This window comes from Mobula birostris, chromosome 1 (assembly GCF_030028105.1).
Source record: "Mobula birostris isolate sMobBir1 chromosome 1, sMobBir1.hap1, whole genome shotgun sequence".
Classification (NCBI taxonomy): Eukaryota; Metazoa; Chordata; class Chondrichthyes; order Myliobatiformes; family Myliobatidae; genus Mobula; species Mobula birostris.
The window spans coordinates 61,859,840-61,874,352 of NC_092370.1; the positions used below are offsets into that span (position 1 = coordinate 61,859,840).

General features: G+C 42.3%; 1 protein-coding gene across 2 annotated transcripts in view; it reads left to right on the forward strand.

Annotated features, from left to right (window-relative positions):
- Positions 1-14,513, forward strand: part of LOC140196558 (EMILIN-2-like) — a 90,269-nt gene that overhangs the window by 10,364 nt on the left and 65,392 nt on the right. For both annotated transcript variants that reach the window (XM_072255989.1, XM_072255979.1), the window contains exon 3: positions 296-462. In XM_072255989.1, coding sequence (XP_072112090.1) covers positions 296-462 — 167 coding nt within the window. The remainder of the gene's footprint in view (positions 1-295; positions 463-14,513) is intronic.

Below are 14,513 nucleotides of genomic sequence, written 5' to 3' on the forward strand. Positions count from 1 at the left end.
TTAAGGACAACACAGTCTGGAATAAGGGAAGCAAAACAAAAATGCTAGGCAAATCTGAGTCATGTGGCATTTGTGGTGTGTGAAACAGAGTTGATAATTTAGTTTGATGACCTACCTGAGGTATCTCCAGAGATCTCCTGTATGTACATTATACGTTTAGGTAAGGAGAGAGAAGTTTTAATTCTAGATATTATCCTGCAAAACTTGGTGCTTTTTCACTACAACAGAATAGAGAATTTAAATAGATAATATGCACATGTTTCATGCAATTTTCTCCATCTATTTTCCCAATTAGATATCGAACTCATTTCCGTCCTACGTATAAAATTTCATACAAGGTGGTGACTCAGCTGGCGTGGAGGTGTTGCCCTGGGTTTAAGGGTGAAGATTGCAAGGATGGTCTGTCAACACGTACTGCAGTTTCTCCTCTGCCATCTTCTGATCCCCGAAAGAGGAATCTCAGTAAGATCATAATTTATACCTGATTATTAAATCGTGCAATATTAGGAAATCCTTTGTGAAATCATCAATAAACCTTTTGGAAATTACACTTTAAAACCTTCCTCAAGTTCTGAGATCGTAATGTATCAAACCAAATTGTTGTACACCAGAGCTGTCCGTTTTACTACAGTTGGCATGGGGTTTGATTCATAATCACCTGTCAGATGTAGTATTCTAAAGGCGAGGATGACATAACTGTACTTGACGAGTGAAGTCAAAGGCAGCACGAAAACCAAAGACAGGGCATATAATCTGGCGAAAAACGGTGGGAAGTTAGAGGATTGGGAAGCTTCTAAAAATCCTACAGAAAGTAGCTAAAAAAGCCACAAGGATAGAAAAGTTAATATATTAGACCATAAGATAATGGAGCCGGCTGGTGGCGTAGTGGCATCAGCACCAGACTTCGGAGCGAAGGCTCCCGAGTTTGTACCCAGCTGGCTCCCTTGCACGCTTTCCATCCGTGTGGGGTTGAGCGTCGAGCTAGCAACTCCGCCTCGTAAAAATAAGAAAACCTGCTAAAAAAAGAAAATGCCGTCATGATGGCGTCCCAATGACTCCAATCGGAGTTATGGGCTTTCTTCTTCATTAGATAATGGAGCAGAATTCGGCCATTTGGCCCATTCAGTCTGCTCCACCATTTCATCATGGCTGTTCCAATTTTCATCTCAGTCTCCTGCCTTTCCCCCAAATCCCTCCATGCCTTGACCAGTCAAGAATCTATCAACCTCTGCCTTAAATATACATAAAGACTTGACCTCCACAGCTGCCTCTGGCAAAGAATTCCACAGATTCACCATACTCTGGCTAAACAAATTTCTCTTCACCTCCATTCTAAAAGGACACCCCTCTGTTCTGAGGCTGTGCCTTCTGGTCTTAGGCTCTCTCACCAAAGGAAACATCCTCTCCATATCCACTCTTTCAAGGCCTTTCATTATTTGATAGGTTTCAATGAGGTCACCCCTCATTCTCATGAATTCTAGTGAATACAGGCCCAGAGTTATCAAGTGCTCTTCATATGACAAGCCATTTAATCCTTGAATCATTTTAGTGAACTTCCTTCAAACCCACTTTGGTTTCAGCACATGCTTTCTAAAATAAGGGGCCCAAAACTGTTCACAATACTCCAAGTGAGGCCTCACCAGTGCTTTATAAAGTTTCAACATTACATTCTTGCTTTTATATTCTTGTCCTCTTGAAATGAATGCTAATATTGCATTTGATGCCGCCTTCACCACAGACTCAACCTGCAAATTAACCTTAAGGGAATCCTGCACAAGGACCCCCAAATCCCTTTGCACATCAGTTTAGAAAATAGTCAACCCTTTCATTTTTTCTACCGAAGTGCATGACCATACACTTCCGAACATTGTATTCTATCTGCCATTTCTTTGCCTATTCTCCTTAACTAAATCCTTCTGTAGCCTCTCCACTTCTTCAAAACTACCTGCCCCTCCAGCTATCTTCATATCATCTGCAAACTTTGCAACAAAGCCATCAATTCCATTATCCGAATCATTGATTTATAACGTATAAAGAATTGCTCCCAATACAAACCCCTGTGAAACACCACGAGTCACAGCAGCCAGTTAGAAAAGGCTGCTGTGACTCCCTTTATTCCCACTCTTTGCCACTTGCCTATCAGCCACTGCTTTATCCACGCTGTAATCTCTCCTGTAATATCAATGGCTTGTGACTCGTTAAGCAGCCTCATGCATGGCACCTTGTCAAAGGCTTTCTGAAAATCCAAGTACGTACCATCTATCAATTCTCCTTGGTCTATCTTGCTTGTTATTTCTTTAAAGAACTTAAGGTTAAAGATCCCTTAGGAGGAGTGATCGTAATCTCACTGAATTGTACAGGGTTCCCTAAATGTTAATTTGCGTTTGAGTTGGTGGTAAGGAGGGCAAATGCAATGCTAGGATTCATTTTGAGAGGACTAGAATATAATAGCAAGGATGTCATACTGAGGCTTTATAAGGCATTGGTCAGACAGCCGTTGGAGGATTGTGAGCAGTTGTGGGCTCCTTCTTATGAACCTCCTTTCAGCACATCCTTTCTATGGGGCCCAAAACTGCTCACAATACTCCGAGAGAGGCCTCACCAGTACTTTATAAAGTTTCAACATTATGTACTTGTTTTTATATCCTAGTCCTCCTGAAATGAACGCTAACATTGCATTTACCTTTCTCACCACAGACTCAACCTGCAAACCCTTTAGGGAAACCTGCATAAGGACTCCAAAGTCCCTTTGTGCCGCAGAATTCTGTATTTTCTCTCCATTTAGAAAATAGTCAACCTTTTCATTTCTTCTATCAAAGTGCATGACCATATATTTCCCAACACTGTATTCCATCTGCCATTTCCTTACCCATTCTCCTAATGTCCTTCCATAGCCTCTCTACTTCCTCAACCACTTGCTCCTCCACCTACATTTCTTCATATTGTCTGCAAACTTTGCAAATCACAATTGTCCCTGATAACTACACCTGTAAAAGGTGCATCCAGCTGCAGCTCCTGACAAACCGAGTTAGGGAACTGGAGCTGGATGAACTTCGCATCATTCGTGAGGCAGAGGCAGAAATAAACAGGAGTTACAGGGAGATAATCACCCCTAAAAGTCAGGAGGCAGGTAGCTGGGTGACTGTCAGGAGAGGGAAGGGGAATAGACAGAATGAGCAGAGCACCCCTGTGGCCGTTCCCATCAATAATAAGTACACCATTTTGGATACTGTTGGTGGGGATGACCTACTAGGGACAAGTTGCAGTGGTTGCGTCTCTGGTACCGAGATGGGACCCTCAGCTCGGAAGGGAAGGAGGGAAAAGAGGAGAGCAGTAGTGAAAGGGGATTTGATAGTTAGGGAGGGCAGATAAGAGGTTCTGTGGAAGAGATCGAGAATCCCGGATGGTCTGTTGCCTCCCTGGTGCCAGGGTCCGCGATATCTCGGATGGAGTTCTCGGTATTCTCAAGAGGGAGGGTGAGCAGCCAGACGTTGTGGTCCATGTAGGGATCAATGACATGGATAGGAAGAAGGAAGAGATCCTATAAAGAGAATTTAGGCAGTTAGATGCAAAGTTGAAGGACAGGACCTCCAGGGTTGCAATCTCAGGATTGCTACCCGTGCCACGTGCTAGTGAGGCTAGAAATAGGAAGGTAATGCAGCTAAGTACGTGGCTAAGGAGTTGGGAGGGAGGGCTTCATGTTTCTGGACAAATGGGCCTTGTTCCAGGGAAGGTGGGACCTGTTCCGACGGGATGGGTTGCACCTGAACAGGAGGGGGACTAACATTCTTGTGGGAAGGTTTACTAGTGCTGCTCCGGGGGGTTTAAACTAGATTTGCAGTGGGAGGGGAACCAGAGTGTTAGAGCAGATAGTGAGGTGGAGGAGGATAAACGTCATGCAAGAACTGCAAATATAGTACATGGAGTAAAGTCAGATCTAACGTATGAAGAGGCTTTGAGGAAAGAGAAGCAGAATAAATGGTGTAAAAGTAGCAAGTTAGAAAGGCTAAAGTGCGTGTACTTCAATGCAAGAAGCATCAGGAACAGAGGTGATGAACTGAGTGCTTGAATACATACATGGAATTATGGTGTAGTGGCCATTACAGAGACTTGGCTGGCACCAGGGCAGGAATGGATTCTCAATTTTCCTGGATTTCAGTATTTTGAAAGGGGGGGGGGAAGAAAGGTGAGGAAGGCTGGCATTACTGGTCAGGGATACTATTACAGCTACAGAAAGGGTGGGTAATGTAGCAGGATGCTCTTTTGAGTCAGTATGGGTAGAAGTCAGGAACAGGAAGGGAGCAGTTATTCTATTGGGGGTATTCTATAGGCCCCCTGGTAACAGCAGAGATACTGAGGAGCAAATTGGGAGGCAGATTTTGGAAAGGTACAAAAATAACAGGGTTGTTATCATGGGTGACTTTAACTTCCCTAAGATTGATTGACACCTGATTAGTTCCAAGGGTTTAAATGGGGCAGAGTTTGTTAAGTGTGTCCAGGACAGATTCCTGTCACAGTATGTGGACAGGCCGACTAGGGGGAATGCCATACTAGATCTAGTATTAGGTAATGAACCGGGTCAGGTCACAGATCTCCCAGTGGGTGAGCATCTGGGGGACAGTGACCACCGCTCCCTGGCCTTCAGCATTATCATGGAAAAGGATAAAATCAGAGAGGACAGGAAAATTTTTAATTAGGGAAAGGCAAATTATGAGGCTATAAGGCTGGAACTTGCGGGTGTGAATTGGGATGACATTTTTGCAGGGAAATGTACTATGGACATGTGGTCGATGTTTAGAGATCTCTTGCAGGATGTTAGGGATAAATTTGTCCCGGTGAGGAAGATAAAGAATGGTAGGGTGAAGGAACCATGGGTGACAAGTGAGGTGGAGAATTTAGTCAGGTGGAAGAAGGCAGCATACATGAGGTTTAGGAAGCAAGGATCAGATGGGTCTATTGAGGAATATAGGGTAGCAAGAAAGGAGCTTAAGAAGGGGCTGAGGAGAGCAAGAAGGGGGCATGAGAAGGCCTTGGCAAATAGGGTAAAGGAAAACCCCAAGGCATTCTTCAATTATGTGAAGAATGAAAGGATGACAGGAGTGAAGATAGGACAGATTAGAGATAAAGGTGGGAAGATGTGCCTGGAGGCAGTGGAAGTGATTGAGGTCCTCAATGAATACTTCTCTTTGGTATTCACCAATGAGAGGGAGCTTGATGGCGATGAGGACAATATGAGTGAGGTTGATGTTCTGGAGCATGTTGCTATTAAGGGAGAGGAGGTGTTGGAGTTGTTAAAATACATTAGGACAGATAAGTCCCCAGGGCCTGATGGAATATTCCCCAGGCTGCTCCACGAGGCGAGGGAAGAGTTTGCTGGGCCTCTGGCTAGGATCTTTATGTCCTTGTTGTCCATGGGAATGCTACCGGAGGATTGGAGGGAGGGGAAAGTTGTCCCCTTGTTCAAAACAGGTAGTAGGGATGGTCTGGGTGATTATAGACCAGTGAGCCTTACGTCTGTGTTGGGAAAGCTGTTGGAAAAGATTCTTAGAGATAGGATCTATGGGCATTTAGAGAATCATGGTCTGATCAGGGACAGTCAGCATGGCTTTGTGAAGGGCAGATTGTGTCTAACAAGCCTGATAGAGTTCTTTGAGGAGGTGACCAAGCATATAGATGAGGGTAGTGCAGTGGATGTGATCTACAGGGATTTTAGTAAGGCGTTTGACAAGGTTCCACATGGTAGGCTTATTCAGAAAGTCAGAAGGCATGGGATCCAGGGAAGTTTGGCCAGGTGGATTCAGAATTGACTTACCTGCAGAAAGCAGAGGGTGGTGGTGGAGGGAGTACATTCAGATTGGAGGATTGTGACTAGTGGTGTTCCACAAGGATCTGTTCTGGGACCTCTACTTTTCGTGATTTTTATTAACGACCTGGATGTGGGGGTAGAAGGGTGGGTTGGCAAGTTTGCAGATGACACAAAAGTTGGTGGTGTTGTGGATAGTGTAGAGGATTGTTGCAGATTGCAGAGAGATTGATAAGATGCAGAAGTGGGCTGAGAAGCGGCAGATGGTGTTCAACCCGGAGAAGTGTGAGGTGCTACACTTTGGAAGGACAAACTCCAAGGCAGAGTACAAAGTAAATGGCAGGATACTTGAAAGTGTGGCAGGATACTTGGAAATGACAGGATACTTGGAAGTGTGTACATCTGGGGGTACATGTCCACAGATCCCTGAAAGTTGCTTCACAGGTAGATAGGGTAGTTAAGAAAGCTTATGGAGTGTTAGCTTTCATAAGTCGAGGGAGAGAGTTTAAGAATCGCAGGGTAATGATGCAGCTCTATAAAACTCTGGTTAGGCCACACTTGGAGTATTGTGTCCAGTTCTGGTCGCCTCACAATAGGAAGGATGTGGAAGCATTGGAAAGGGTACAGAGGAGATTTACCAGGATGCTGCCTGGTTTAGAGAGTATGCATTATGATCAGAGATTAAGGGAGCTAGGGCTTTACTGTCTGGAGATAAGGATGATGAGAGGAGACATGATAGAGGTGTACAAGATAATAAGAGGAATAGATAGAGTGGATAGCCAGCGCCTCTTCCCCAGGGCACCACTGCTCAATACAAGAGGACATGACTTTAAGGTAAGGGGTGGGAAGTTCAAGGGGGATATTAGAGGAAGGATTTTTACTCAAAGAGAGTGGTTGGTGCGTGGAATGCACTGCCTGAGTCAGTGGTGGAGGCAGATACACTAGTGAAATTTAAGAGACTACTAGACAGGTATATGGAGGAATTAAAGGTGGGGGGTTATATGGGAAGCAGTGTTTAAGGATTGGCACAACATTGTGGGCCGAAGGGCCTGTACTATGCTGTACTGTTCTATGTTAAGACGAATTGGCCCCTTATCTTAGAAAGGATGTGCTGAAACCGGAGAGGGGTCAAAGGAAGTTCACCACGAGTCACCGGCAGCCAACCAGAAAAGGTTCCCTTTCTTCCCACTCTTTCCTTCCTGCCAATCAGTCACTGCTTTATCCATGCTAGAATCTTTCCTGTCATACCATGGACTTGTAGCTTGTTAAGCAGCCTTATGTGTGGCACCTTGTCAAAGGCCTTCTGAAAATCCAAGTACACACCATCAGCTGATTCTGTACTTTCTATCTTGGTTGTTATTTCCTCAAAGAATTCCAACAGAATTGTCAGGCAAGATCCTCCCTAGAGGAAACCATGCTGACTGTGGCCTATTTTATCATGTGCCTCCAAGTTCCCTGAGACCTCATCCTTAACAAATGACTCCAACATCTTCCCAATCACTGGCCTATAGTTTCCTCTCTTCTGCTTCTCCCTTCTTGAAGAGTGGAGTGATATTTGCGATTTCCCAGTCTTCCAGAACCATTCCAGAATCTAATGATTTTTGAAAGATTATTAATAATGGCTCCATGATCTCTTCAGCCACCTCTTTCAGAACCCTGGGGCGTACACCAAATAGTCCAGGTGACTTATCTACCTTCAGACCTTTCAGTTTCCCAAGAATCTTCTCTCTAGTTATGGTACCTTCACACACTTCATAACCCTTGACACCTGGCACATCCACCTTACAGCTAGTGCCTTCCACAGTGAAGACATGACACAAAATACTTATTCAGTTCGTCTGCCATTTCATTGTCCTCCATTATACCTCTTCAGCATCATTTTCCAGCGGTCCAATATCCAATTTCACCTCTCTTTTACACCTTATCTATCTGAAGAAATTTTTGTTATCCTGTTTAATATTATTGGCTAGCTTTCTTTCATATTCCATTTTTACCTTAATGACATTTTTAGTTACCTTCTGTTGGTCTTTAAAAGCTTCCCTGTCCTCTAACTTCCCATTAATTTTTTCTCTATTATACGCCCTCTCTTTGGCATTTATGTTAGTTTTGACTCCTCTTGTAGCCACGGTTGTGTCATCTTTCCTTTAGAAATCTTAATCCTCTTTGGGATAGTGTGCCTTCCAAATTGCTTCCAGAAATTCCAGCCATTGCTGCTCTGCCATCATCCCTGCCAGTGTTCTTTTCCAAGCAATTCTGACCAACTCCTCTCTCATACCTCTGTAATTCCCTTTACTCCATTGCAATACTGATATATTGGATTTTTGCTTCTCCTTCTCAAATTTCAGGGTGAATTTGATCATATTATGATCACACTCCCCTAAGGGTTCTTAAGCTCTTTAATCAATTCTGGTTCATTGCACAACACCCAATCCAGAATAGCTGCTCCCCTAGTGGGCTCAACCATGACCTGCTGTAAAACGCCACCTCATGGGCACTCTAGAAATTCCCCCTCCTGGAATTCAGCACCAACTGAAGGTACTAATAGGGGACAAAGAACTAATGGACAAACTTAATAAGTATTTTGCATCAGTCTTCACAGTCTTGGAGACTAGCAGTATGCCAGAAATGTGAGATTGTCAGGGGGCAGAAGTGAGTGTAGTTGCTAAGAAGGTGCTTGGGAAGCTGAAAACTCTGCTGGTATATAAGGCATTTGGACAAAATAGACTACACCCCAGGGATCTGAAAGTGGAAGCTGAAAAGATTGTGGAGGCATTGGTAGTGATCTTTCAAGAATCATTCTGGAATTGTTCTGGAAAATTGCAAATATCACTCCACTTTCCAAGAAGGGAGGGAGGCAGAAGAAAGAAAATTATAGACCAGTTAACCTGACCTCAGTGGTTGGGAAGATGTTGGAGTCCATTATTTAGGATGAGGTTTGTGGTTCTTGGAGACACATAATAAAATAGGCCAAAGTCAGCATGGGAGAAATTTTGCCTGACAAATCTGTTGGGGTTATTTGAGGAAATAATAAGCAGGATAGATGAAGGAGAATTGGTGACTGTGGTATGCTTGTATTTTCAGAAGGCTTTTGACAAGTTGCCACGCACAAAGTTGCTTAACAAGATAAGAGCCCATGGTATTACAGGAAAAATACTTGCTTGTATAGAAGATTGGCTGACTGGCAGGAAGCAAAGAGTGGGAATAAAGTGGATCTTTTTTTATTTTTTCAAATTTATTTTTTGCTTAGCATAACAAAACTCTCAATTTCCGGGTACATTTACATTTCATCCCCTCACAGATATCAGCTATCAGTACACTTCCATCAAAGTATAGACATCACCACCACATCCTATACAAAAGCCCTTATTAGTATAGCAGACAGATTTACATCTAGATATTGTGGAAAAGGTTGCCATGTTTTATGCAAACTATTTGTTTTTGAGTGTACCATACATGTTAAAAAGTCCAAAGGAATGTATTCCATGATTAATTTACGCCAGCCAGAAAGTCCAGGGGCCTTACCAGATATCCAACAAAGTGAAATGTTCTTCCTCGCACAAAAAGTCAGGATGTTTAAAAAGTGTTTTCTGATGTGCGTTAATAATACGAACGCTGGGTAAACCTAAGAGAAAAGACACTGGGTCCAGTTCAAGCTCCATCTTCAGAATCTTTTCCATTCACCCAAAATATCACTCCAGTATGCATGAAGTTTGGGACAAGTCCAAAAACAATGGGTGAGAATTCCAATATTTCCTTTACATTTAAAACACATTGGAGAAAACTCCGTCTTAAATTTCAAGAGACGATCTGGAGTCAGATGGGCTCTATGCAGAATTTTGAGTTGCAATGCTTTAGTTCTACTACAATCTGAAATTTCCTTTGCGATATCACAGATGTCTTCCCATGTTTCAGCTGTAATTTGTACTCCCAGCTCTCCCTCCCAGACCCTTCGCAGCTGCTCAGCCTCTTCACAAGAACATTCCCTCAGGATGCTGTAAAAAGTACTGATAGAGACTTCAGCCTTAGAATGAAACACCCTCTTTTCTATGTTAGAACTATAGAAATCAGTTAACAATGATGTTTTTTTCTGTATATAATCTCTTATCTGAAAGAAAACAGAAAGATCCTCGCTGGGTATGTTGAATTTCTGTACTATTTGACTAAAATACATCATCGTTCCTTCATCAAACAAATCTCTTAGTTGGAAGATACCCTTAGAAATCCAAAGTTTAAATCCAGGATCCAGTATGCCAGGCTGAAAATTTGGACTGCCGGTTATTGGAGTGAAAGGTGATAATTTTGCTGTGTTGCCCTCAATTTGTTACACCGCCCTTTCAAGCCCTGATAGTGTTAATTATTATTGGATTGTGACAATATTCCTTAACTTGTTTCATCACATTGAGGAAAAGCAAATTAATAAGAGGGTATTTTGTTTGTGAGGCTTCAATGTCTAGCCATATTGAGGAGGGGTCCCTGCAAACCCAATCAACCACATAAGATAAAAAGGTACTTAATTGATACTTTTTGATGTCTGGAAAATCCAGACCCCCTAGACTACTGGAAAGCTGTAACTTAGACATTCTAATACAGGGTCTTTTTTTGTTCCAAGTGAAAGAACCAAACCAGCCATTAATTTTTTAAAGTGTTTGTTGGGTGAAAATGACTGGAATCATTCGTATTGGGTGGAGCAGATGAGGAAGAATGTTCATTTTGAGCAAGAATATTCAGCCAAGCCAAGAAATGGGGAGAGTGCTCCATCGCTCAAGATTCTGTTTGATTTTGTCAAATAACTGTGTAAAGTTAGCTTTGAACAGTTGATCAAACGTAGGTGTGATAAATATGCCTAAGTAAACAAAACCCGTCTGCGACCATTTAAAGGGGAAAACACCCTGAGTGTCAGGTACCTGCTGCAGATTCCCCAGAGGCATAGCCTCTGATTTAGTAAAGTTGATTTTATAACCTGAAAAGGCGCTAAATGAATTGATGCATTGTATAAGATGGTGCACTGACATAGCAGGGTTTGATAAAATTAGAAAATCATCTGCATACAATGTAATTTTATGTGACTTTAGTCCTATGTCTGGAGCAGATATTTTGGTGTCTCGCCGAATAGCCTCTGCTCAATCACTAGTGTGAAAAGTAGTGGTGATAAAGGGCAGCCCTGCCGGCTGCCCCTCAGAATACTAAAATTATCCGACCTAATACCATTAGTGAGAATTGTAGCCAGAGGGTCATTGTAAGGAACATTCACCCACTTAATAAAATTATTGCCCAAACCAAAGTGAAAAAAAGGTACGGCCATTCGACACGATCAAAGGCCTTTTCTGCATCTAAGGAAATCACCAAGCCATCCACTGCCTGTTGCTGACATGCCTGAATCACACTAATTAACCTTCTGATATTGTTAGATGATCTACAGCCTTTTACAAAACACGTTTGATCTTCTTTTATGATGAAAGGTAGCACAGTTTCTAATCACAACACTAAGGTTTTAGATAAGATTTTAAAGTCAACTTTTAACAATGAAATGGGTCTGTAGGAGGCACAGTCTTCAGGGCTCTTTCCTTTTTTAAGAATTGGGAAATATTAGCTTCTCTCAATGATGATGGGAGGAGACTACAGTTAAATGCATGATTGAACATGCTTAGCAAAGGCTCTGATGATAACCCTGTGAACTCTTTATAGAATTCACTAGTGAGTCCATCAGGACCAGGAGCCTTCAAGTGGGCCTTTTCTGGTTGGCTACTAGTGATTATTGGTGTTCCACAGCAGTCGATTTTGGGACTTCTTCTTTTCACATTATGTACCAATGATTTAGATGATGGAATTGATGGCTTTGTGGCCAAGTTCGCAGATGATACAAAGATAGATGAAGGGGCAGGTAGTGTTAAGGAAGCAGGGAGGCTACAGAAGGAGTTAGACAGATTAGGAGAATGGGCAAAGAAGTGGCAGATGGAATATAGTATAGGGAAATATATGGTCATGCACATTTGTGGGAGGAATAACAACATAAACTATTTTTAAACAGGGAAAATTTCAGAAATTAGAGGTATAAATAAAGTCCTCATTTAGGATTCCCTGAAGTTTAACTTGCAGGTTGAATTGGTGGTAAGGAAGGCATATGCAATGATAGCATTCATTTCAAGAGGACTAGAATATAAAAGCAAGAATGTAATGCTGAGGCTTTATAAGGCATTGGTCAGACCGCACTTGGAGTATTGTGACCAATTTGGGTCCCTTATCTAAGAAATGATGTGCTGTCATTGGATAGAGTCTCTTGGAGGTTCACGAGAATGATTTTGGGAATGAAAGGGTTAACATAATTAGGTATATTTGATGGTTGTGGGCCTGTACTCACTGGAGTTTAGAAGAATGAAGGGGAATCTTATTGAAACCTTATTGAATATTGAAAGGCCTCGATAGGGTGGATGTTTCCTATAGTTGGGGAGTCTAGGGCCAGAGGGCACAGACTCAGGATATACTGACATCCAGTTTGAACATGCATGGGAAGACATTTCTTTAGTCAGACATTGGTTGAAACTATGGGATTCATTGCTAAAGATGGCTGTGGAGGCTAAGTTGGCGGGTATAATTAAAGCAGAACTTGACAGGTTCTTGATTAAGTTTGGGCATTGAAGGTTATGGGGAGAAGGCAGGAGAATGGAGCTGTGAGGGATAATAATTCAGCCGTGATGGACTGGTGAAATGGATTCTGGGCCAAATGGCCCAATTCTGCTCCTGTGTTGTGGTCTTATGGTAGTAATATAAATCGCTCAAAGGTCTGCAGAGGATAATAATGGAATGTAAGTTAACAACTTGATATAGAGCACAGAACAGTACAGCATCAGAACAGACACTATGGCCTACAATATTGAGGTAAGGTGATTAGGCTAATGCTGCCAAATTACACTAATCCCTTCTGCCTGCTCATGGTCCAGATCCATCCAATCTCTGCATATTCATGTGCCTATCTAACAGCCTCTTAAATGTCTCTATCATATTGACCTCCATCACCACCTCTGGTAGTGCATTTCAGGCATCTACCACTTGTCCTGTACATCTCCTCAAACTGCATGTCCTCTAGTATTAAACATTTCAAGCCTAGAACAATGTTACTAGCTGTCTAATCTATTACTGCCACTCAGAATTTTGTAAACTTTTATCAGGTCTCCTCTCAGCTTTCGTTGCTTTCGAGAACATATGCGTAGTTTGTCCAGCACATGCCGTCTAATCAAAGCAACATCCCAGTAAACCTCTCTTGCACCCTCTCCAAAGCCTCCTTGTCATCCTATAATGAGGAGACCAGAAATGAATGCAATATTCCAGATGTGTCCTCACTGGAATTTTGTAAAACTGTGACATAACTTCATGACATTTGAACTCAATGTCTCAACGAATAAAGGCAAACATATCATACGTCTTCTTTGCATTCTATCATCTTGTATGGCCACTTACAGGGAGCTGTGCTTTTGGATCCCAAGATTGCTCTGTTCATCAATGCTGTTATGAGTATAGCATTAATTGTGTACTTTCCCTTTACATAGAACAGTTACAGCACAGTACAAGCCTTATGGCCCATGATATTGTGCTAACTTTTTAACCTACTGTAAGATCCATCTAACTCTTCACTTTCCCATAGCCCTCTATTTTTCTTTTATCTATGTGCCTTTGTAAGAGTCTCTTAAAGGTCCCTAATGCATCTGCTTCCACCACCACCCCTTGCAACATGTTCCATATACTCATCACTCTCTGTGTATACAAAAACACGACCTATCTTTGACATCCTCCCCTATACTTTCCATTTCAATATTTACCATAACGTTATGCCCCCCTCATATTAGCCTTTTCTACCCTGGGAAAAAGTTTCCAGCTGTCCATTTGAACTATGCCTCTTATCATCTTGTACACCTCTATCAAGTCACCTCTCTTTTCCTTCACTCTGAAGTGAAAAGCTCTAGCTCACCCAACCTATCCTCATAAGACATGCTCTTTAATCCAGGCAGCATCTTGGTAAATCTCCACTGCACCCTTTCTAAGCTTCCACATCCTTCCTATAATGGGGCGAGCAGAGCTAAGACAATTGTCCAAGTGCAGTCTAGACACACAGACACAGACACCCCCCTATGAACTTGCACAGCAACTTTGAGGGAACTCTGGATGTGGACTCCAAGATCTCTCTGTTCCTTAATGCTACTAAGAATCCTGCCAATTACCCTGTATTTTGTCATCAAGTATGCCTTTCTGAAGTGAATCACTTCACAGACTCCCAGATTGAACATCATCACAAGACTCTGGGCCATGACAAGGTATATGCCGAGAGGAATCCAATAACTGGGAGCATAATTTCGGAAAAAGTTGTTGTCTATTTAAGACAGAAACTGGAATGATTTCACAAATCATGTCACAAATCATTTAGTTCCAGATCCAAAAGTCTTGTGGGCATTCAGCCATTGAATATTTTCAATGCTGAAACAAATAGATTGTATAGCATAAGGAACTCGAGTATTACAGGGAACTATTGTAGTGTAGTAGTGAGCATAACGTTATTACAGCGGCAATGACACCAGTTCAATTCCCGATGCTGTCTGTAAGGATTCGTATGTTCCCTCCATTACCTCCTGAGTTTTCTCTGGGTGTTTTGGTTTTCTCCCACATTCTAAAAATGTACAGATTAGTAGGTTAATTGGTTACACGGGGTGTAATTGAGCAG